Below are 24,417 nucleotides of genomic sequence, written 5' to 3'. Positions count from 1 at the left end.
AGCATTTTTTGCACGTAATTTTTTAATGCACTGTTTAATAGATGAAGATAATTCACAGGATTTCTCAAATCCACAACATTCAATAATGGCCAGCTTTGTGATGAAAAAGCAGTAAATCTCTTCTATTCTTTATATTTTTATGTGAGAAGTCCTGCTGAAGTTCTCTTGGATCCCAGCAGTTTGTATTTCACTGAATGGATTTTAAAGCATACTGAGCTTCTGATATTCAAGACAGACAAAATTCCAACAAGATTATGGAAAACAATTTATTTGTCAAATTTCTGAAGTGGACAATTTTAGCAAAACATAGGCATAAAATAAAACTAAGTTGGATTTTTGGATACAAAGTAAAGAGTTTGGATGTTGATACCTGGTAATCACTGTTATTTTCTTAGAAGCGCATGAATTCATAGCAAGAGCACCACTGGAAGCACTGAACAAAATCTCGCCCAGTCAAACCACACTTTCAGTGTGGTCTTGGAAATAACTGTGTAAACACCAAGAGCCACTTCACCCATGTAGTGATAGCACCTTTATCAGTATATCTGTAGGGTGTGATTCAAAGCCCCTGGCAGATAATGGCAGTCTTTCCCTTGACTTGGCTGAACTKATGATTAGGCCCTAATTCAATATATTATATAGTACAGTTAGTGCATATCCCTATGGACCAGGTGCCTAATTCCTAGATGGTCCTGTGGAAACTATATGCCCACAGAACTCATTGGGAATTAGACAGCTTGGTGCTTTTGAAAAAAAAAAAAATCCACTAACTGGGCTCAGAGAGATTTTCCAAAATGGAGTTTGGACCATAACTAAAGTCGTCAGGTCATTTGTGAGGTTCCTGGTTTCACTGTAGGACCATGAGATTACTTTGTGAAGGAGTGCAGTTATATAGCTTCTTCACTTGTTTCCCCCACCTCCTATGGCTATTCTGTCTGTCATTTGGTCGGTGCCCAGCCCCCCCTGCTCCAGATGAGAGTATCAGCAATGAAGCGTGCTCCACCACCCACCTCCACCCCATCCCTGGGAAGTCAGTGCCCAATCCCATGGCACTGGAGGCCAAAGATGCTTTCCACCCATGTCTAGTGCACAGGTAGTTTGGGTAATGAAGTCCAGCCCTCCCTCACTGGCATGGGAGATGCAACTCAGACTTGCCAGCCGTGACAACGATCCCCTCTCAAAGCTTGCTGAAGTGTTGAATGTTTCACTTGAAGCACAGTATTGGGGTAGGACCATTGTGAGCCAGGCAAGCACACAGATGAAGTTTGAGGAAAAGAAGTAAACGAACAAAAAAAAAAAAAGGTATCTGAAAAGAGCATAATCAACCTTGCAAGACCGGGCAAGTCCTTAGTGGTATGAAATTCCTCATCCTGATTCTTTCTTGGCAAAACTGGTGGGATGAGATTACTTCTGTTGTTCTGGAGGCTTATTACTAGGTGTGCTTGTGTTTGCCTGCTGGGGGCAGGGGGAAGCAGGGAGGGCAGTCATAGGAAAGGGAGGAAGATTTGGGGGGCAAAAGGGGAGAGGTATAGAGGAAGAAGCGGGGGGACAAAGGAAAGGGAACTGTGCACAGACAGACTGTGGCACTCTGGCTATCTGTATAGACACAAGTTCTTCAGGTTGATCAAGAATACTGTTAATTTTTTTTTTTGCTTGTTTTTCATTTTTAGGGAAGACAGAAGCAGGCACAGCCTGGCAGAAACCCACCTAGCTGCTCAGTCAACAGCTATTTTCCTGGAGACAGTTTGGTAGAAGACACCACGCAGCAGAGAGGTATAGTCGGGCACGCGGAAGAGGTGGCGMTCCCCATAGACCACATCATAGTCTGCGCTCTTCCCCGTGACCAGGACACGGATGTTGGGCTCATTGACTTGGCTGCCCACCGCCAACACATAGATTTCAATGCCGGCCTGCTGAGCTTCCTGCACAGCCCTCTCAATGGCCCTTGTGGTGATCCCCTGAGAGTGGCCATCAGAAAACACCAGCACCCTCTTCTTCGCCCCGCCACGGGAGGACCTCTGGTACAGCCCCATGACGTACCGCAGAGCAGCATTGACGTCCGTGGCATCGTTAATGAACTCCATGTTGTCAATGGCTTTGGCAATCACTGTATAGTTGTACTGAAACTGTGCTTCTACCTTCTGCTGGTTCTTGCCACTGTACTGGACCACCGAGACACGCACAGAGTCATCGGCAGGCTTGCCTGCCCCCAGGAACCGCTCCGCCAGCCGCTTCACGAACTTCTTGGTGGTCTCAAAGTTCTTGTTCCCGACACTGGTAGAGCTATCCACCAGGAGGGTGATGTCCGCTGGCCCAGCAAAGGTGACTGCAAGGAGAAAGGGTTATTATGCTGTTTCTTTCCCTGTTCCTTTCCACATGGAAGGCCACTGAAGTCACTAGTTGTCTCACAGGCTTCCTGTTTTGGCATACTTATGAAATCTTCAGACTTTGGCTATTTACTGCCTCAGTTTCCCCTACCCTAGCACTATCCTACACTTGTCCTTTTATTCTTCCATTCTTTCTTTTATTGGTTATGCAGGGCTGTACTTCCAGGTACTTATTTGGCTTAGGTAGTCTAATGACAATAGTTACTTATCACTTTTTTTTTTTCTTGAGTTATGCTGCCCTTTCTTGTCTGGGGTACAAATTCATCTCCTGAGCAGACTTGTTTCTGTGATGAGTCTAAGGACTGTGTTTGCTTTACTTCTGCCTTTGGGGTGTATCTGACTAAATTCCTCCTTGTACTGACTTTTCAACCCACTTTCTCAAATATCCTGTTAGGGTGCTGATTTTCTTGCTTTTCCTTTCCCAATGAATTCTTGATTCAATGCTCTCACTGCCACATAGAGACAAATTTCTCATTACTTGACTCAGCGAAAGCCCATGAGTCAGTCAGGACTAAATCTGGCACAGCCTCCTTTTTGGATTTGAGGTACCAGAAAAGCAACTGTCTAGGCTTTTCTTAGCCCAGTCCCCCAAGTGCTTTGGACTGATGTGTGTGTGTGCTCACCCTGCTATGAGTGTCTGAGCCTGACCAGGTTTACTCACTCTTTTCCAGCCCAGGTCTGCATGCTGTATATCCAGGCCAGAAGCAGAGCACAGGAGCCTTCCTGTTGCTTATACCCTGTTGCCAAAGGTCTCCAAGCTCTACATTCTTACAGATACAGATGTCCCCCGCCCCCACCACAGCATCCACAATCCCTCCCTGTGTTTTATGGCATGAGGAGTGAATACTCACTTGGGCAGGTGTAGTCTGGACATTTCTTCTCTGTTAAAAAGATCAAAAAAGAGTATGTCACTGGTCCACCCAGGAAAAATCACTTCTCCTACACCACAGCTTTCTACGGAGCCAGGAGTGGGGGCAAATGCTGGAGGATCACCTAGCTTAAAGACACATTGTGCAAGGTGCTGTGCAAATGTCATGAATGTGCACCAGAGAGCACAGATGTCTGTGCTTGAAAAATACTATGGACAGAGCTACCCTGCACCAAGTGAGGATCTGGACATGACTGTGAAGTATTCTGAGACACAATACTGAGATACCAGTTCCTTGTTTAACTAAAGCTTAGATGCAATTCTCTTCCCTCAGTGCCTTAGCGCAGCTTAAGAGAATGACCAGGGGGTGACAGAGAGGGCAGCATGAATTCCTCACCCTTTTATTGCAACAGTCCTTGCTATGTTCCTTAATGCCTTCAACCAGATCCCTGGGGCTTCTGCAATTTTCCGGGGGGGGGGGGGGGGGGGGGGGAGGTGAGCAAGACCAGCCAGGGCATCCCATAGCCCCCAGTTGCCCTCACACAGGGCTTTTGCCCACCTTGGCAGACGTATGAGGTGATATTCTGCAAGAAGGTGTCATCCAGGAGCTCGGCATAGTTGTCCCTCTGAATGGACAGTCCTGGTCTGGTGGGTCTGCTTAAACAAGCAATGTCATTCAGGTGATCTGGATTTGGGGGATTCCGGAAAATGTCACCTATCCCAAGGGAAACCACCTGCAGGAAAGTTAAAAAGTTCATTACTGGTGTCTAACAAACACATTCATAAATATGGCTGTTCATTGCTCAGACTGCTTGGAAGCACCAGGTCCTTTCAAACAGGCTGGCAAGTCAGGTGAGAGGAGCACAGCATGACTACGTTCTACAGCAAACAGCCTTCCACACATGGTCTCACTCCATGAGAAGACTTCTAGTGACATGTGTCCCCCTGCCCTGGGGGAGCAAAGGTGTGGAGAGCCCCAGAGAGCTTGCACTACTCTGACACATGGTTGTTATGTGGCTGTTTCTTGCAGTTAGTCAGGGTGCTTCCCCACACTGCCAGCCTGCCAAGGGCTCCCATGCCCTTACCGGGGTGACATCACACAGGGAGGAGAGCGGGGTAGGGTCCCGCAGAGTGTCAGAGCGTCCATCCGTGATGACAATGGCAACACGCTTGTCAGAAGTGAATCTCCGCACCAGGTTCTCCTTGGTGAACTGCAGGGCCTCTCCAGTGTAGGTGCCACCAGCTATCCATTTTAGGTTCTTGACTGCCCTGCAAGTACAGACATCAGTGAGTCTACAAGTCCTGCCCCACAGATATCTCTGAAATGTCTGGGAACACATAACCCACTGACATATGTGCAAGGCAAGGCAGCATCCCACCTGCTTGGGGCTTTGGGAAGGCAACTGGTTCCTTGTTGGTTCCTCAGCACCACCTACAAAGCCGCCAGCTAAATACGTGGCTGCTCTTGCACACGACTGGTGGCCAGGGATGTTCAGGGGAGCTGGAACCCACTGTCTGGCAAGGCAGCCCTTTCCTAGGCTGAAGAGCAGTGATGGGAAAGCTGGAGGCTGACATCAAGGCTGAGCTCCGCCCTATGCCAGAGTGCCAGTAAACCAAGGAGATGAGGTCCTGGTGCAATTTCTGTGTCTGTGAAGTGGAGCTGAGACCAGACAAAACTGTAGGGGACATGTCTGCACTGCTCGAGTGACAAGCTTATACTGCCCTTTGGGGACAACCCATAGTGGAAAAATAGAGGACAGGACTCCCTGGTACTGCCAGTGCACATCTCATTGATATGTTAGTAGTCACTGCTTTCCATTAAAGAGCATTTAGCATCCTTACAACCTGCGGGAGTCACTGGCTCAGAGGTGGAGGCTGAGATGTGAGTAGGGAGGCCCTTGGTTGGACCTCTGAACGGTGAGTGGACTTACTGTTTGAGTGCCCCGATGTTGTCTATGTTGGCATCCCCCATGGCCACTAGCTCCTGCGTGTTGTCATGGCTGTACTGCACGACTCCCACACGGGACTCACCAGGTTCAAACTGTTGAAAAAACAGAAGCCAATTAGAGCCAGATACCTGCAGGGCCCTGGAGAGCTCAGAAAACCTGCTGAAGGCTTATTTTGCACTTTCCATGCTGAATGCCTTCACTGACAAGCTCTGCTGCCTCTCCTCAGGAGCATTATTTATTCTGAGCAGAGGAGCACCAACAGGAGGACCAACAAAGGAGCAGATGCAAAGGAGGATGGACATGGTGAGCCAGGGGTGTTGGAACAAGACCTAAACCCAGGTTCCCCAGCTCAGTGGTCTCAACGCAAGCCATTGACTGCAGTGGGTGGGCTGGGAACAGACCCTTTCTCAAAACTTCTGCTTTTCTTCTGAAACAGTGTTTTTGCTGCCAAGCTCTAGTCTCTCAGGCTTTCTACCAGCTCTCTGCCAGCCAAGGAGATCCATGTATGCCCACAAAAGTACCTGAAGACAGGTCCTCCCAGCTTTACATGCCCTGTGTGCTACAGATGTGTCTGATTATACCTTAAAGAAAAATTGGATCCCAAACCTCCCTTCCAAAGCATGGGGGTAAATGGAATTTCCCATGCTTAGTAGGTTACTAGGGAAGAGCAAGGAGAGTAAATGTTTTTGTTCCTGTTTCAGACTGAAAGGCTCGCTGTTGAGAGAATACTGCTGTTTTGGCTGACAAGGATTCTTTGTTAGTAGTATGCTTAACTGACTACCTACATCCAAACTTGGAGGCAGGCAGAGGGTGCCTAAGGAGCTGACAGTCAGGGAACTCTGGGAAGCTGCAACACATCTCATGTGTGATCTACTCCAGCCTCCCAAAACGCACATCAGAACAAGTAAGAGATCAAGAGACTGACTGATTGATTAGGAGAACGCAGTCCCCTATGAGCTGTCTGTCCTGGGACACGAAGGAAGAGGTCACAGCCATAGCAGATAGAGTCCCTTTGCCCAGAGAGAGTGAAATGCCTATATTTTGGGACAACATACTCTGCTGTCTCTTCTCTGCTGCTCTGTGAGTCTGGAAGGAATCAAGACCCATCCTACTTACACACTTGAAGCTGAAATTTGTGGAGTGCGCTTGTGTGTGGAGGCATCTCCCTATCTCTTTGCTTGCAGTGAGAAATAAGTGTGGGTGCATGAGCGTATTCTGGCACATCTCACCTTCACACGCTCATCCTTGCTTAGACGATCAATGACTTTAATGATGAAATCCTTGGCGATCTGGAAGTTCTGCAGGCCGATACTCTCTGAACTGTCCAACACGAAAAGGAGATCGACAGGACCACATGTGCACTCTGCAGCAAAGCACAGGAGCAGAGGTTTACATTTTTTATCTAAGCAGCTCTGCCAGAGCAGCATATTTTGCCGAGAAGCATATCCCAGGAAGTAGGGGTGATGTCTGCTGTCAGTACAGAACAGGTGTCTGTGCTCTATTCACCCACAAAGCGTGATACAGAATAAAACTGCAAAATAGCTGCACAGAAGATTTGAGAATCAGTTTGCTATTTTTTCCATTTAAAGCTTTCTCAGTGCCCCTTTTAAGACATATAACATTTCAAAGATGTCAGTACCCATAAAACACCTAGTAACCTATCCCAGAACCTATTTCCTCAGAAGCCTCCTCACTTCTTCCATTCATTCAGCCCAGGAGGACAGAGGTGATACAGGTGGGTTTGGGGAGGCTGACTCAGCTTGTTCCACTCTTTCCCATGGCTGAAGGACATCATGTGTCCTTGGCCCTTGCTTCAAGCCTTTGGATTGCAAACCCAGCCCATCTAGACAGCTCTGGAGAAAGAAAACTGGCATCTTTCTCTGCAGATCGGTAGAAGATTTGGGAGAAGGATCCACAGCATGCACTAAAATGATGTTCCTTTCAATTGCAAAAAAGGTGGGGAAAATTGCCTGCAGCTTTGCTGGCATAGGGCACCTTGACAACAATTTTCTGCAATTTGGGACATAGCCACAGCAGCATCTGAATCTGCACAGCCCCCTCCCAGAGAGCTTGCTGTCTTCCCCTACTTTGCTTATGCTTGGTCCTCCTGTACTCTCATCACATAGTTATGGTACAAGTTAAGGAGCAGGGAAAGGGAGTTGTGGAAGCAAGAAGAACTAGCACATGTTTATAGAAGACTTTGTCAAGTAACACTCACCGCAGCAAGCTAGAGAAGAAGGGAGAGAAAGAGAGAACATTAAAATGCTGGATACAACCATTTTGCATACACTAATCCAGACTGCAAGTCTGTGTTTCTGCAAACCTAAGGATACCTCGTCTGGACAATTCAAACTCTTGTTTGTTCACGGAGGTTTCCCTCCTGTTTGAAACATCCAGAACTCTCTCTTGTTTCAGACTGTGCAGCCGTGACCTGAAACACTATATGTGGCAGAGCTCTGTTTCTGGACACGCTGATGTTTCCCTTTTTAAGTATAAATAAAGGCTAATCCTGGAAGGATTAAGTAAATCACCAAACTGTGGAGCACAAAGTATATTCCCTAAATACTATGTACTACTCCAGCACTTCATTACCGGCTGTGGGCCAAAAATCCTTTGCAGTGTGTGCTTACTTCTGCTCCCTTATGGTCAGGACACTCCGAATGGTATCAGTCACAGTCTGAAAACAGACCTCCCTTTTCCAAGGGGAAAACTCAGGCCTTGCTGTTGAAAAATCATTATAAAATGGTCCACACAAAGATTTCACACACAACTCTGCTTGTAATTTCGCTGAAGAATTACTGTATACACACACAGCAGCAGGCACAGGACCAGCATTGACAGGGCAAACTGATCTGCAGTGCACACATACAAGATAGGCAATTGCACAACTGGCTTTAGAAATCAAGCTTGGACTGGCTGGGAGTCCCAGGGCTTGGAGACTGGACAGCAACACACATGAGACTCACTTTTTTCGCCTACATTCCCAGCTGCAGGGAGGACTTTCACCCTTTTTTCTCCCAGCACTTTGGCTTGATTGCCAGTGCTCCCTTCCATCTGTGCTCTCCAGTGCACCAATCCTCCCATTGCTGAGCTTTCTGTCATGGCTCCCAACAAGTGACTCATTGAAAGGGAGCAATGTCCCCTGTCCCAGCTGGAGAGCATCACTCTCCATGCTGCTTGGGGACTGTCTGGCTTGCTGGTAGACCTGCATCACAAAGCCAAGCTCTGCAACACTCTGGCTGGCAGAGGAGAGCCTGGCCTTGCTGCTTATCCCTCATGGGGATGCAGGGTGCTTGGTGGGCTCCTCTGCCTAGCACAGAGCTGAGCAAAGCAGCCACCTCCCTCTTGGCAAGGACCTGAGCAGGCCAAGGGCCTGGAGGAGTGGCACAGGGATACTCACAGCACATCTTCATGATGATGTCCAAAATTTCACATTCCTGAAAACAGAGAAGAACCCTTGAATAACGGTGAAAAAGGCTGCCTGGTTCCCATGGACCCAAGTGCCTCTGCTGCTCACCAGCTGAGCTGATGCTGCGTGCCCTCGAAGCACATCCTGATCTGCAAATGAGTGATGTGTTGCTCATCTTGGAGCAAGTGAGGACTAGGATTTGTTGGCAAGGAACTGCACCCGCTGCTCTGGCTGCCCAGAAGAGACTGCATGGAAGGTCCCAGCTCACCACCCAACTTGCTGGGCCTTTCCTCTGCCTATGCTGGGTGCTGCAGACCAGGAGTTGATTGCTCACCAGAACATGGGGAGACCCTGATCTTGGTGATACCATGGCCAAAACATGTTCATGTCCCTCCCCTGATGGGCAAATGTCATGGAATTCATCTTAAAGCAAAATAGAGGGGCTAAACTGGGAAAAATACCAAATGCTTCCTACATATGTGAGAGCTGATGTTTTCACACTACGCAGGGGACTTGCTGGTGATGGATTGGCAAGAAGGAAGGAAATCTGGCCACTGAGACTTGTGGGGACAGTAATGGGGGGCAGACACCATCCAGTTTTGTGTTCCTTTGAAAAGCCCAGGAATATGAGGCTTTTCCAGCAGCCTCCCAGCAGCGATCTCCCTCCCAGGAGCTGTTGTGTGGGGCAGGGGAAGTGCAGACCAAGGAAGCAAGCAGTGCCCAGATCCTGTCCCACTCACATCTGGTCCTGGAGGCCCTACAGGTCCTGGTGGTCCCTGTCAAACAGAAACATTGAGAGAGTGTTTACAAAAGCAGCCAGTCCCTCTGGGGTGAGCTCTGCCTATCTCTTAGTAAGCAACGCAGAGCACAGTCTGGAAAAGTTGTTTAGCTCCCCAGCTGCTGACTCCTGCGCTGGGCTTTGAACAGGTATGCCTGTTTGCTTGCACGCTGCCCTGAGGCTGTGTGTGGGGAAGGGAGACCCGCCACCACGGGTACTGTGTCTCTCACAGTGGGAAGGCAAGCTTTCATCACAGGCAGCAAACACACACATCGTGTGTCCTGCTGAGGTGAGTGAAGATATGCCCCTTCATTGCCACCATGATACCTCAAGGGGATGGATGCATTTCACTCTGGAGATGCCTCTCCTGTATGCCCAGGCCAAGGCAGGGCAACATAAACAAGCAGTGACTCAACATGAACTGGAATGCTTTCACATTCAGCACGGCCACTCCAAAATGCTGTAACCCGATAGCTCACCCTTACAGAACTCAGTCATTTGAGAATGTTTTGTTCAGAAAAAAGCACAAATGCTTGTGTTTGCTGTTCTGATTTGGGATGAACATGAATGTCAGAGAAGCCGAACTGCCCGCAGAGGGAATTCTGCTTGGCTCTGCATAAACATCTGCTGCTAATTTCAGAGACCCATGTACTAGGCCATAGCAGTGAGCTTTCAAACTTCCTTGCTACTGCTGTAAGTGGGGTCACTCAGAGCAAGTCTGTTGCGAGCTCTGCTGTTGGGAGCTCTATCAGCCCGGTATGCTGTGCTCTTTGGTGCAAATCCTTTCAGGGTCCTTACTTACCGGACGGCCTTCAGGTCCCCTGTGACCCTTTGCTCCTTTGCTGCCCCTGGGACCTGGTGTTGGGTTCTGGAATTAAAAAAAAACAAACCACAGATCTGTACATGTCAGAATGATGTACAGCACTTTACACTTCCAGATGTCAGCTGAGCCCTACTTAACAGTAGCATTGCCAAGAGAGCATTATCTGAGCTTGCTGTGCCCAATAAACCAAAAAAAATTAAGACTTTGGAGGTTTGGGATGGACACAAGAAAATTCTTCTTCCCCAGGGTAATGGTGCAGCACAGGTGCAAATATAGGTGTTACTTGGAAACATACAAGACCGTGCTGGAGATGTTTTCCACTTCAACCCAACTGATCTGGACATATGCCAACCATAGGCCACAGAGTGCAAATTGAATGCCTGGAGAGAGCACCTCTTGCCATCAGATGTTGCCCGGTGGCAAGGGGTGCTTGTAATCCAGCAAAATCTGACAGGCTCTGGCCCACCAGCAAGGTAGTGCTAGATCCAGCCCAAAGCTTTCACACTAGTTCAGGGAGAAAAGTGATTCAGCTTTACACAGATTACTCACATCATTGCCAGGGTCTCCGGCTTCTCCTTCATCACCTTTAGGACCAACATAGCCCTTTGTTCCCTGAAAAATGATAAAGAGGAGACTTCTGCATGGAAAGCCATTGTTAGCATGATAAGATTGGTTCATGCAGTGACCTCATGAGAACTGGCTTGGTGAGGTGCACAGGCTGTTTAGCACCAAATTACAGCATTATCGAGAGAGAGAGCTTCTTTCAGGGCTTTCACTGTAATAGCCACTGTCCAGCTCCCACTCAGTGGTACTTCCCACCCCAAATGTTGGCCTTATGGGTGCATCTGAGGGCACTCTGCCCAGACTGCTATCCTTGGGTATTATTACCAGTGCCACCAAGGAAGTACTGGCACGTGAAGCATCCACTACAGGGGGAAGGGAGCAGAAAGGAAACAGGCTTTTGGAGGAGTACTCTGCTTTGGGAAATCCATTTCACCAAAGTACCAGCCAGAATACATCAACCAGGGCAATCTGCACTGGGTATGAGAGGAAGCAACAAACTTACATTAATGCCAGGGCCACCTCTGTCTCCTGGCTGCCCCTGGGGATGAGGAAAAGGAAGCATGTTAGATCAGACAAGCAGAAATAATGGTCTTATGGTTTCAAAGTGGCATATAAAACTTACGGGGGCACCTGGGAATCCAACTGTGCCATTCCCAAGAGGGCCGTCTTCCCCCTGGAAAGGAAGGAACGTGAGATGTGAAAAGCAGACCCCTTAGATGGCATGGCAGCAAGATCCTGCCCTCCTCAGGCAGCTGATCACCACAGCAAATTGTTTGTTGGAAAAATATGTGACTGGTGGGTTGGACACCAGTGCAGGCAGTTAGAAAGGCCATCTTACTTGTAAACCAAACATGACAGATCTACTGCCATCGAGAAGAGAGAGAGTCCCTCCTTGCTCTTACAGAATTGTATTTAAAAGTGCCAACTTGTTCCATGTTAAATTCAGCCAAATATTGTTCCTCCTCCCTCTTCTCCCCTGAGACAGAAAACAGTTTTGCTGTGGCTCAGATGCCTCCCCTCACCATGAAAACCCCAGGCTGTAACATATCCCTCCACACTCAGAGAGAGTTGCTCCTTTGCAAAGCCTTGGTGGATGTAAGAAGGACTGGGGCATGAGCTGTCTGCCCAACTCACAGGCTCTTGAACTCCTGTTCTTTATTTTGGAAGGAAAAAGGAGCAGGGACAGGGAGAAGGAAAAACCCCAGAAGCTCTGGGAGTGTCACTATCCCTCTCAGAGACTGAGGATCGTGTGGGATGGTCACAACCCAGGTGGGAATACCCTGGGAAATATTAGATCCACTTTGGAACAAATATCCAGAGGTGTGGCTCTTTGTGCCTGCAGATGTGATGTATATTCAAAACAGGCTACTTGCAAGTTTCCTGAGCATATCTCAGGTGTTCAGCTGTATATGATTGTAATTTCTCCTTTTCTTCCTGAGCTGGGCAGTGCTGTGTGGGACCAACCTGCCATTAATCCTTTCTACATTGCATACCAATCCAAGAAAAAAATAGCACTCACCCTTTCTCCCATCAAGCCAGGGTCTCCAGGCAACCCAGGTGCTCCAGGTAATCCCTTTGGGCCCTGAAAGGACAGGAAGAGGCAGTGAAGCATTCTGCAAAGTCCTCTGAGCTGGGAAGACAATGTCTTCTGAGGCAACCAGCTGCTGCTCATTTTCCTGCAGTGCTCTGATCCCTTGCGCCCTACCTTAGACCAACCCTGCTACTCTGGAGAATACGAATGGGAGCTTGGAAAGAGTCCACTTTCTTTCAAGGGCAGCAGGCAGGGTAAACTACAGACCCCTCTTCCCCTAAGAGCTGCTTCAAGCTCAGGAGATACTTTGCTCACATGAGAGCAATGCAAAGTCCACAGTTGGGCCAGGAATTCAGCTTCTCTTGGCTGCTGGGATTCGATGTGCTGGCAGATTTTGGTAGCTGCCCTTGGAGAGCAATTTCACTAGCTTCTGCCAGAGGAAGGGCAAACTGTGGTGTGAAGCCACATCATTTATGGTGCGGCCACTTCCTCTCTCAGAAATAGCCTCTAGGCTATTGGATAAAAGGTGATCATGGCCTTAGGGACCCACAAAAAATGCCTTGATATGTCCACCAGCAAAGTAACAGCTGAGTTTTTATCTACAAAGAGTTTCCAAGATCTACGGGATTCAGGGACAGCCCTAGCGAGCAGTATCTCCTGGTCTTCCCTTGAAGTTTTCACACACACACCCCAGGAGGATGATGTTATGAAACAACACTGACCTCATTTCCACGGGGGCCGTCGTCTCCTCTGTACCCCTTGGGTCCCGGGGGTCCAGCCTCACCCTAGAAAAATACAAAGAGCTCTCACAATGTTTTTTTTCTCTGGTTCTTCTGCTCTGAAGGGCAGGTCCCTTCATTTCATGACACGGTGGGTGGGGGCAACCACCTTGTGCCTTGCACCCATCAATGAGTCACCTGTGCTTTGGCCAGATTCAACAAGAAAGGCTCTATTGATGGGGTTAACGAAGGCGAGAAGATGCTCCAAGAGCTGTTTCAAGGGCCAACAAGGAAGTAACTGGCTCATTATGAGGGTGCATATTGTGGCTCCCAGTGGAGTGCTCTGCTTAGTGGTAGGGCAAAAGAGACCTGTCATGGCCCGCATACTCTGGGTAGTATTGGTGCTGTGCAGTGAGAGCCTTGCTGTGATTAGCAGTGCCCAAGGAAGCCATGAGGACTAGGGTCACCCCTGCTTAAATGTACAGGGGGCTGTTGAGTGGCCCAGTTTCAGATCTGAGCTGAAGTTGAGCTGTGTGAGGATGGCTCTGCTCCAGCCAGCGGTCACAGCATACCATAGGGCTGCATGTGGTTCTCCCCATGCTCACTTGTCCTTCTACCATCTTCTGCCTGCACTGGATGGCTGAGTCACAGGCTGCAGCTCCCTTCACTTTCTTATTCCCTGTCTTCTCTGAAAAGTCCCTTCGGAGACAGCCAAGGCCAAACCACTACAGAGAGAGAGCCAAAGCAAGAGGCTTTCCAGGCTGAGATGTGAAACTGCAGGCATGAGTTGGCTATGACATTCTTTCAGCTCAAGCAGTGGCACCCAGGCTGAGGGAGGGACTAGCCTCTGAATAGAGTTACAGGAATGCCCTGGAATATTGGTGTGGGGATCTCTGCTGCACAGCAGGGCCTCCTGCTGCTCCAGGCACCAGCTGGTTATTCTGAAATAAGCTCACACAGCCATCATAGGGAATAGTGCTGGTCTCTAGCATGGGTTAGGCCAACCTTGGAAAGGGTCTGGGAGCAGCTAAGAGACAAATGTATCCTGCTTTATGAGCCAAGAGCTGATCCAGGTTCAGCACGCAGTATGTCTATCCTGTTCCATCTGAGAGGTCTGCCTGCACCTACTAATCGTAGTGATAATTTCAGATTCCATGAAGTAGTTCTTCTGCCCTTGGTGGAATTGAATATCCTGGAAGTAGAAATCATTTCCGCTTTGAGAATGATGTTTGTTCACCTCTGCTTCAAAGTTTCAATGCTGTTCTGAGAGATATCAGCAGCTTGGGCCAGCTCCACTCACCATGGTGCCCATGGGGACTGGGAGCTGTTTAACATGGTGCTCAGCCTAGTCCAGCTTTGCCGCTGCTGTCTCTCGCCACCCAGAAGTTGAGGAAGCTGAAATCCTCTCCTGCTATTGTCTCTGTCCCTCTTCGCATGACACTGCTATGGGAAAAGCTGATGCCAAACATCCATGTTCACCTCATACACCTTGTTCCAAGCAAATGTACATGGATGGGTGCAGAGGATTTTAAATTTACAGAATGCAGTGTGGAGCTCTGACTGTTTAAAGACATGTGACTCTATTCCTGTATGAGAGCTCAAAACAGGGAAAGCTGAGAAGGAGGGGTAGAAACACATGATTTTTCACATCAGCCAAAGCTGAATCCAAGACACCCTTGGCTCACACTGTCTGTAAATGGCCTCACTGTAGCATATGAGTGCAAATCCCTCACAGTCCTGGAGGAGTTTGTGAAAATGTAGGATTGCAGGACAGGAAATCTTTAGCAGCTCCCTGTCCACTTCCTCTCTGGGTGCAAGAAAGACCACAGGAGAGACAAACACTACAGCCAGGGACCACCAAAACCTGCTAGCAAGATCAAAGAAAGAGAGAACTGACCTTTAGCTTCTCTCATAGACAGGAAGAGGGTGAAGTGGAGTCACAGGTTAGTGGGAGCCTGTTCCCCTCGCCAAGAGAAATACACTTCATGAGCCAGAGCTTGCAGATAACATGACTTGAAAAATACTTGTGTTTGCCAAAGTCTTCCCCTTGCCCAAGCCCAATTACACATTTATTTTTAATTTGGCCAAGCAAAAGCATTTTTCCTCAGTTTATGGAAAAAAAAAATCTTAGCTTTGCAACTGCTTTTAAAATCTCCCTGGCAACTGAGGCACTAGGGCAGCCCTTTGCTCTGGAGAGGTATTGGGGCTGCTGCTGTAAGTTTGTTTTCTGACAGGGGGTTGACTGAAGTCCAGCATCCCTGGGAAGAGAAGATCGATGTCCCACAGGCTCAGTGACAGGATAGAGACCTGCTGCAGCTGCCCCTTTTTTCCTCCTCCTCTCCACCGATGAAGGTTGGCTGGAGGCAGGATCTGCCCCATCCTGGTTCCTCTGCACACTTACACAGCCTTTGCTTCCAGGTTTGCATTGAACCTCCACCTGAACTCTGTCTTCTTCTGCACATCCCTATTCCTACCTTAAACCTGGAATGAGCCTCTTCTACATAGAGAGCAATTCTAGTCCTTCCTCCTCCTCTGTTGTTAACCTGCAGCACTGGCCCATTACATACACACACCCAAAGAACTGCCTCTCTACCAATGCCACCTCCCAAAATGGCAAAGCTCAGAGGAAACTACAGTGGTGCTGAACAAGCTAGATACTGCCAGATGCTCTTTGGTTGCAGCAGGAGCTTAGCTCAGGTAAAGGCAGCAGGAGCTGAACAATCTTCCTGCATGAGGCTGGTGTCCTTTACTAGCACAAAGCAGACTCGAGGGCAGCTTGACTGTGGGCAAGCACAACCCCGGCACAAGACCATCCTCTCTTCATGCTGTTGTGTGGGGCAGGTCCTCCATCAGGGTTCCCCATGCTGGGGATGATGCGAATGCAACAGTGGCCCCTTTGCAGCTGTCCTACACTCCAGTTCTCCTTCAGGGCTCCTCAACATCTCGTTTGACCATAGCAAGTTCAAAAGCTGTCTCATCTTTGTCCACATGCCAGTTTCAACACCTCATCCCTTAGCTAAGTCCTACTCCAACAGCATGGGAACATTTATCCCAGTGCTTTCCTGTGGCTTGAGCTCTTTTTGGCAAAGCTCTGCTGAACAAGGATAGGAGAGGTGTTGTCACCCTTGGACAGGCTCTGTGGGACATCAGAGCAGGTTTGCTTGGGTGGAAAGACCCTATCAGTTATTGCAATCAGTGCTACATCCATTGAGGATTAACCCAGCAGCACCTCAGGGCTTGAAAGCATTGACTGGGAGCTTGTACAGCATTGGGAGGAAAGAGCCTTTAACTGTGGAAAGGAAAGAACCCTTTCTTAGGCTGGAGGTAGCCAGTTCTGCACTCCAGAAAGCCACTGGGATCTCCAGGCAAGCGAGGACAAGCTGACTCCAGAGCAGGAGAGCCAGACCTCTCAATGAGCAGACTTGAGGAGCGCTGGTTTTGGGACAGATCGTTTGCAGATGCCAATGGTGTCAGGGACACTTCTAGGGCCCCGTCAGGCTATCCTCACTCACACAAGCTGTCTCATTGACTCCCATGACCAAGACAAGCCGTGTTTGGCCCCAGGTGTGAACATTTTGTGCATTGCTGCAGCTCGCACTTGCCAGTTTCCAGATCTGTCTGTCAGACCTGCTGGCATCTGTTTCTGCGAGGACTGGCAAATGATGTGGAGGTTTCTCTGTCCCCAGTCCACCAGCCAGCTCTCCATATTCTAGCCATGTTCATGTTCTAGGTTCTAGAAATCCCTGCCCCTCTGCACTGGCTCCATTGCCCAGTCTGGCAGATGCTGAAAACCTGCCCCAAGATGCTGTGGCATCAGTTAGGCCTCAACCTCAGTCTCTCTGCTGCCCAGCTGGGATCCAGAAGGTTTATCCACACCCTTACCGGCTCTCCAGGTGGTCCGAGGGGTCCTTCCCGCCCTTGGTCGCCTGGCGGCCCAGGTTCTCCCTGAAAACACACACACAAAACGTGAGAAACTCAAAGAGGGGTGTAAGGTGCAAAGGGTCTTGCATGCAGTGGGGAGCAGTGATGCAGCACCAATAGCACATGCTGGAAAGAAATACAGTCATTCAAACAAGCAGGATCTCAAGGCAGATTCAGGTCACAGGAGTTGGGTAGGAAACTATCATCAGAGGTGTGAGGAGAGAGAGATGAGTTCACCTTGGCTAGTGTGGCCACCTCAGAGCCAAGAAGATGATCCTAAGATGAAGCCCTCCAGCAGGATGGGAGTGCCTGCCTCTGGGCATTTCATTTCAGCCTATTTTCCATCAGAAAAGCAAATGACTGGAGAGAATCACCCCACTTCACTTTGAGAATGGCTTCTGTGTGGTGGTATGTGCCTTTGTCATGTCACTAGTGCATATGGCCATGGCGACCCTGCACCCTCTCCCCTTTCGCAAGGGACTCTGCACATAGACTTGGCCCTTGCCCCAAAACCACATAGTGGCTCTTCCTGGTTGCACTCTCCAATGGTTGCTGCTTTTCTAGAGCAGCCCTTCCTGAGCAGTCTCCTAAGAGAGGAGCTTCTCTCCCCAGCACATGGTCATGCACAGACTCCCAGCTAACATCCTTCTTCCTCTAGCCAAGTCCCTTCTGCTCTGCAGGGCCCCTGCTCCTCAAGTGGGTGTTCAGCTGGTGGCTGTCTTGCAGGGGAGCAAGAGAAGGTGGACTGGAAGAATAGCTGCTAAATCTCTGTGGAGTTAACAGGATTTCCAAAAAAATGCAGCTGGAGGACGGCTCACACAGGAAGGGGATGGGGAGATGTGCTCAGTGCTGTCCCCTCTCACTGCTGACACTCTTCCTTTTCATTTGCTAATGCCCAGCATGCTGAGTTGGGCAGGTGGGGGCCTTACAACCAAGCAGTTCCCACCCACCGAGATCAGCCAGCAACACATGCTGCAAGCATCTTTGCAAGAGGCACTGCTTCTCCTGCAGCCCCGGCATGCAGATTCAGACAGCCCCCCAACTCCCCAAAAAGTTCAGAAATCTCTTGTGACAGCCACACTTGACTTAAAACCTTGAGGAAAGCAGTTGAAGCTTGGAGAACTAAAGCTGTTGTTTGCAAGTGAGAAGCTTCTATACGCCTAAGCCAAACAGTAAATAAAAAACATAACTTCCAAAGGGCCCTGAATGCTGGTCGAGACGTTTCTGGCAAGGTTAGCCAGCCTCGTGCTTGGACTGAAACTTGGAACGAAGCAGCCCATCATCTGCTTAACAATTTAACTCCAAGGCACTGGCGTGTCTTCATCTCTCGCGCACATCTGTCTCACACACCACATACAGCCGAGCTGCCGTTCCCGGAGCAGTAAACAGGAAATGGCAGTTTGCCAGCAGCCCCTTTCCAGAGCTCCTTGAATGCTGGCTGCAGGCTGCCCCCTCCCCAGGACGGCTCTGCGTCCTGCTTGGCCAGGCAAATAGCTCTCTCCCCCTGCCTGCCCCCAAGCCATCCCACCAAGCGGGTGTGTGGTGGTGACAGGTCCTGGCTGTCCTTGTAATGATGGAGAGGGGAAGAGCGGCCCAAGGTCCCATGTCCCAGCCCCAGGGGAGGAGGCAGTGTTCCTGTCACCTTGTGCTGGGGGGACAGGGAGCAGGAGGAAATCCCAGGCCTGGCCTCATGCAGCCCCATCCCTGCATGGCCCTACCCCCTAGGCAGGTCCTGTCTTCCCATCCTCAGCCATAGGATGGCTGTTGTCAGGGACAGAACATCCCCTGCCCTTGTGTTTTATCTTCTCTTCCTCTCCCTCTGTCTCCCAGGGCCCCTGTGAGTCTGGCTGCTGGCCTGTGTGCTGGGCACAGATAGTGGCAAGGGAGGGCCAGGATGCTGCCGGCTATCTGCCAGGATCCTCCCTGAAGACGCCCTCCTTCCCACCAGCCCAACCCTGCCCAGCAACTGTCCCTCGTCCCTATTTCTGACATGTGGTGCGTGTGGTACCTCCCGTCATTTGCAACATGTTTGTCCTGGCCTGCCGGTGGCTTCTGCCCATTCCTCCCACGCGCACGCGCCCACTCGGTGACTCACCCATGGCAGGCATGCAAAATACTTTCCTAGTGACTCCTCCTCAGCCAGCATAGCTCTAGCCTCAGAAAAGGGGAAGGAAGGGATATTCGCCCCTTTTCTCCTCATCCACACACATTTTCCAGCACACTGCCCTGCGGCTAACAGCATCTGTGCCCTCCTTAGTGAGTCACAGGTACCCAGGCCCCTGTACCCTGCACAGATCCACGCCCAGCCTTGAGCCCAAGGAGGGTGTATATGGTAAGGAGGAAACCTTGGCTCTTTACTTTCCACCACAGTACCTTGCCGCTGGTTTTGCAGCCTTCAGGCAGGGGCTGACTGCTCTCTGTCTGTTCTTGGCTTTCTGGGCATGCTGCTCCCTGGGTTTTGGCTGTTTGCTGGTTAGCTGCAAGTGTAGGGGGCAATTGCAGAGGCGCAATAGCAGGTCTCTCCCAGGCTGACAGTAAAAGATGCACTGAAGCATTGAGCATCGAAGCATTGAAGCACTGGATCAGAACAGCAGCCATGTCTTTCCAGCCTCTAATGACCACAGCGGGGTGGGTTTTGTGTAGTTACCCTTCTCCCAGGCCCTGCTTCTGCAGACAGCCCATGGCTGTCCTCCCTGGGTGAAGACAGACTGTTCCTCACCCTGGTGCCAAAGATGCAGGTGTCTAAAGCATCCCATTGCAGGAGCCTGGGGGCAGACTGGCTCTTCCAGGCATAGCTCATGCTCTCCAGGGCCAGCAAACCACTGCCTGATGGTCCCAGTGGTGGAGATGTGCTAGGCTTGCTGAATCTGCTCCCTCCAAGCCCCACTGTCCCCATACCCAGTGCTTGCAAGGGGCGCTCAGAAAGTACAGGTGGGTATCTGTCAAGAGAAGGAGCTGTCAAGCTGGCTTGCAGGCTGATGGAGTTAGTCACTGGGCACACATTTCTAGCTCCTTGCTGCCAAACATGCTCCTATTTGCAGACAGATGCCAGAGGCTGCCCCGCGGATGCAATTACCGTCTCTCCTCTTGGCCCACGGTCACCAGGTGAGCCTGGGGGCCCTCTCTCTCCGTTGCCGCCCTGTAAGGAGATGATGGAAATGTGAGTTCAGGAGCTGCTCCCCACCAGGGCTGTTCCTCTCTGCCCACTTCCGGCACCTCTACATAGGCACCAGACAGTCACGCCAGGGATAAAACCCTCCCTTGAAGTTCCCATCTCAGTGAGCTCAATCCCAGAGCTGTTCACTCAGCTGCCCTTTTTGGTGCAGTATCAGCACAGGGACAAGCCCTGCCAATGGGGGCGGCTCCGACCCCTGCCCTGCCTGCAAGGTGCCCAGCAGCGGGATTCTCTTACTCACCCGTTCTCCAGTTGGGCCGTCTGCACCCGGAGAGCCCTGCAGAGAAATGACAGAGGTGGTCAGACTCTAGGGACTGCCAGCAAGCAAACACAGGGGCCAACCACTGGCACGTGTAGAGGACTCACCTCATCTCCTGTCTCCCCTGCCGGTCCAGGTTCACCAATGTTGCCAGGTGCGCCCTGCATAAGGAAATCACAGAAGCAATCAAACAAGACAAATGAGCAGATTTTAGAGCAAAGCCCTGTGCGCTAACAGAGCACAACATAACTTAGCCTTGGGCAGCCTCACTTTTGAAGCTATGGCTGGAGCGAGCACCTCCCCCCCCGCCTCCAAAGCAGGGCTCAGGGTTCCTCACATGAGTCCCTGCATGTTGAAAACCACAAGGAATGCTGCTGACACCTCCTGGGACTGGTAGTATCCTGGGGAAGCAGTGGGGCAGCAGGTGTATCCTGCCTTGGGTCAGACTGACCATGGAGCTTCTCCATATCAGCTTCACAGACCCATTCCCCTGTCAGTTTGGGCTATCAGAAAGTGCAAAGAGAGCTGCCACAGCAATAACCTGGGAGCTGGCTGTGGCTCTGTTGGGGCCACATGAAGCAGAGGACAAAAGCACTCACAGACATTTCACCAACCTTCTCTCCAGGACTTCCAGGGATCCCCTGCCGGCCAGGTTTTCCATCTTCTCCAGGTTCTCCCTTGACAAGGATACAAGGCGCCATTAAGACTTTGTTCAGTAGTGAGGGATGGATCCCATGCTATAGATACTGTCAGGAGCCAAATCTTGTCCCAAAATGCCCTTTACTTTGCAGCCCAGCCTGCAGTCTCTCCTTGGCCACCCTGCCTGGCCAGCGTTTCCCTGGGCTGCTCCCCAGTCCCAGCAGATCCATCCACCAGCCCACTGGCCCAGCGCAAGCTGCCCTTTTGCAGGAGCCACTCAACATTTTGAAGCTGCTTGTGCACAGCCTGCAGGTGCCTGCTAACCTCAGGCACGCAGAGAGCTACAAAGGAAGGAATAGCTTGGAGTCACCAGCAGGCTGGGCACAGCCCTAGTCACGATGGCCAAATCTTAGCATGGGTGACAAGCAGTGTCCTCCAGTGCAGGCTCACCCCCAACCAGCATGAGGAGGCCAGAAATGGATTGACCACTGCCTCTCTTGGCTGTGCCCCTAAATCCAGGGTATCAGTCTCTCCCACACAATCCTGTAGGGTTTTCCCCATCTGGAAAGGGGGTGAGAGCCATCTTCCCATGCAGGCAAGTGTTTCCCGGTACCCCTCCACCTGCATTTTGTTAGGGCAGAGCAAAGCAGCCCAGTGGTCCATCACACTGGGGAGAGGGAGGCTGGAGGCATGTGTCGTGGGTGCATTGTAGCTTACCTTTTGTCCCTTTGGTCCATAAGCACCAGCATCTCCCTTGGGTCCAGGTGGGCCTTGAACTCCCTGTTGAAAACCAAGCCAGAGTCACTACCTGCAGGAAATCAGGCACAGACCAAGGATCCTTGCAGTCTGGCACAAACCCTGAGCGGGAAGGAAGGGAGGGATGTGTACTCAGGGGAGCGACATGGGGATGGCACAGCACTCTTACACTGCTTTCATGGAGCTGTGCAAATCACACTGTGGAGACTAGATTGCATTATGAAATGTTGCAAAATGCAACATGCTTCTGTAATTCAAAAGAAAACAGCAGGGAAGGTGGTTGGTTGGCCCTGTAGCTGGACTGCAGTGATACTGATACCACTAAGGGCGTGCCATCCTGGGAGCAGAAGGGATCAAATCAATTCTGTTGAGGAGACCATGAAGGTACGAGTGTCTCGCCGCACACAGGAATGAGCAGGCAAAACTGAAGGAAGGTAATTTCAGAATAATGGTGTCCAGAGCCCTCCAAAGGGTACGTACATCAAAGGCCTCAAGAACACTGGTTCTCTGATTAATGTGGGATGACCCATCTCCAAGACTCAAGGAAGGACTCACGAGTTATCTGTGCTACTCTACTTCTGGTTGAAAATTTCCTGCTCTTGATCAGCAATGCACAACTTTTAATATAAAAAGGATAACTGAATAGAAAATAGTGTGATCCTATATTGGGTTTGGGGGGAAGGATCATGCCTTATTTCAGGTTAATATTTTTTCAAGGAGGTATCTAAATATGGGAACTCTAACCTGCAGAGATTAGATCTGTGCTTGTAATTTTATATGCATATGAGCATCTTTATTCACAAGTCACAGATCCCCAAGTCTAATGACAGAAGGAAGCACAAGGGCCTCTCTTCTTGCCCTCTGCATAGCACAGACCATAACCCAAATATCTCTGTGTGCTTCAAGGCTGCCTTGCAGAGATGCAGAAAGTCTTTTTACTCACATAGAGACAGAGAAAATACCCACTGCAAGTGGGTGGATGTAAAGCCACCAGATTTAACATAGTTAGGATTTTACCTACTGGGTCTTGTAGTGATTCAGCTGCTGGGATTTTCCTTCCCTTCCTTCGCTCTTTGAGAGCAAAGCCATTCTCAGGCTCTCCAGAAGAGCTCTTTGTGTAATGGCTGGGCACAGCAGGCTGGAATTTGTTAAGCTTGGGCTTGCCTATTCCACCCTGAGCTCTGTTAACCAAGTCCCCTGCCCTGAATGCCCTCCAGCCAAATACTTGCCCAGCACATGGCTTCCTGGGCAGCACAATGCAAAACAGGGGGAAAACTTCATAGCAAGGACAAGGAAGCCTGCTCTGGTGAGTCCTCAGAGATGCTGTGCCTGGGATGCATGTGTATAGGCATATTTCCAAGCATGGCAATTAGCTGTTCCCTGGCCACAGCTCCCTTCCTGTGGTGCTCCCCCCCTATTGTGTGCCATAAGAATAGGCCCATCTAGCCTTTCTAGTGGGCTGCGCTCATTCATTTGAATGAAAGTCGAACCCAGGGAGTACGTACATCAAATCCCGGTGAGCCTTTGCAGCCAGGTAATCCAGGGTATCCTGCTTCACCCTGTTAGAAAGATAAAGTGAGCATCTCCATGAGCAGTGCCTGTGGGAAGCCCCTGTCCACAGGTCTCAGTGCCCTGAGAGGGGTGATCCCAGCCCTGTCTCTGGCTGGTAGATGGATGGCCTCACAGGGAGGGAGCCCCACTGCACTGTGTGTGGCATGGGCTTTGGTTCCAGGACACCACAACGGTTTTAGAGGGGTGTCTGGGCAAAATCCAGGGTCTTCAGGTTAAGCAAGGTGCCCCAGAGGAGAGATTTACCTTCATGCCATCGATGCCGTCAATTCCACGTCTGCCCTTCTCACCCTGAAATGGAGACAAGACACCGTGAAGAAGTGATTTCCAAAGGCCCTTTCCCCTCCAAGCATCAATGCGAAAGAATAAATGGTACAAAAGCAGAAGCTAACCTTGGCTCCCTTGGCTCCTCTTGAGCCCTGTGAAGGGAAGGAGAGAGAGGTCAGGCCCCTACGCAGAGCAGATTCATCCTTCTGCTGCACTGCTGTCCCCATGCCAGCTCAGTCGGAGGGGGCAGGATTTCACAGAGTTCCTGAATGCCACTGGTCTCTCCCCTTCTGCCAGGCCATGCCTGTTGCACAGTGGTTGCCTGCACCTCGCAGTGCACGGACAGACTCCCTGGGGCTGCATCGGCTGCCCCTGTCAGACCCCCCCTCTCCCCTGGCACAACTGATGCCAGGAGGAGGACCAGGGTGCAGTGGCCGGGCTGGGCAGGAGGAACGTGTGTGCATGCATGTGCAGACGTGTACCAGACCTGTATGCCATCCAGCTGCACAGGGCAGGCCAGCCCCAGGGCTGCTCCTGGTGTGGTAGGGCAGGCTGGGCTAAGTGGGCAGGGTGTCATGGAGAGCCCCTCAGCACATCCTTGCCACCCTCACCTTTTCTCCTCGACTTCCTTTGTCACCCTAGAGATGAAAGAAGAGAGAAAAAGGGAAGAATGAAAACAATTGTACCACAGAGCCTGTGGCTTATCTAGAAACTGTGCCCATGGCCCAAAGCATCAAGTACCTTCATTCCTTGGTAGCCAACAGGTCCCATGTCCCCTGGCCTGCCCTGGAGGACAGAAATAC

General features: G+C 50.4%; 1 protein-coding gene across 1 annotated transcript in view; it reads right to left on the bottom strand.

Annotated features, from left to right (window-relative positions):
• Positions 1 to 262: 262 nt before the first annotated feature.
• Positions 263 to 24,417, bottom strand: part of COL6A1 (collagen type VI alpha 1 chain) — a 41,036-nt gene continuing 16,881 nt past the window's right edge. The window contains exons 13-38 of the mRNA XM_026086524.1: positions 24,356 to 24,400; positions 24,226 to 24,252; positions 23,740 to 23,766; positions 23,594 to 23,638; positions 23,284 to 23,337; positions 21,740 to 21,802; positions 20,998 to 21,060; positions 20,491 to 20,544; positions 20,366 to 20,401; positions 20,026 to 20,088; positions 16,911 to 16,973; positions 13,032 to 13,094; positions 12,298 to 12,360; positions 11,401 to 11,451; positions 11,281 to 11,316; positions 10,764 to 10,826; positions 10,194 to 10,259; positions 9,354 to 9,389; positions 8,605 to 8,641; positions 7,423 to 7,431; positions 6,434 to 6,567; positions 5,187 to 5,296; positions 4,341 to 4,524; positions 3,815 to 3,989; positions 3,239 to 3,268; positions 263 to 2,326 (exon numbers count right to left, since the gene is read on the bottom strand). Of these exons, the coding sequence (XP_025942309.1) occupies positions 1,716 to 2,326; positions 3,239 to 3,268; positions 3,815 to 3,989; positions 4,341 to 4,524; positions 5,187 to 5,296; positions 6,434 to 6,567; positions 7,423 to 7,431; positions 8,605 to 8,641; positions 9,354 to 9,389; positions 10,194 to 10,259; positions 10,764 to 10,826; positions 11,281 to 11,316; positions 11,401 to 11,451; positions 12,298 to 12,360; positions 13,032 to 13,094; positions 16,911 to 16,973; positions 20,026 to 20,088; positions 20,366 to 20,401; positions 20,491 to 20,544; positions 20,998 to 21,060; positions 21,740 to 21,802; positions 23,284 to 23,337; positions 23,594 to 23,638; positions 23,740 to 23,766; positions 24,226 to 24,252; positions 24,356 to 24,400 (2,208 nt within the window). The 3' untranslated portion in view covers positions 263 to 1,715. The remainder of the gene's footprint in view (positions 2,327 to 3,238; positions 3,269 to 3,814; positions 3,990 to 4,340; positions 4,525 to 5,186; positions 5,297 to 6,433; positions 6,568 to 7,422; positions 7,432 to 8,604; positions 8,642 to 9,353; positions 9,390 to 10,193; positions 10,260 to 10,763; positions 10,827 to 11,280; positions 11,317 to 11,400; positions 11,452 to 12,297; positions 12,361 to 13,031; positions 13,095 to 16,910; positions 16,974 to 20,025; positions 20,089 to 20,365; positions 20,402 to 20,490; positions 20,545 to 20,997; positions 21,061 to 21,739; positions 21,803 to 23,283; positions 23,338 to 23,593; positions 23,639 to 23,739; positions 23,767 to 24,225; positions 24,253 to 24,355; positions 24,401 to 24,417) is intronic.

This window comes from Apteryx rowi, unplaced genomic scaffold (genome assembly GCF_003343035.1).
Source record: "Apteryx rowi isolate R43461 unplaced genomic scaffold, aptRow1 scaffold_699, whole genome shotgun sequence".
Lineage (NCBI taxonomy): Eukaryota > Metazoa > Chordata > Aves > Apterygiformes > Apterygidae > Apteryx > Apteryx rowi.
This window is presented reverse-complemented; position numbering and strand designations above follow the sequence as displayed.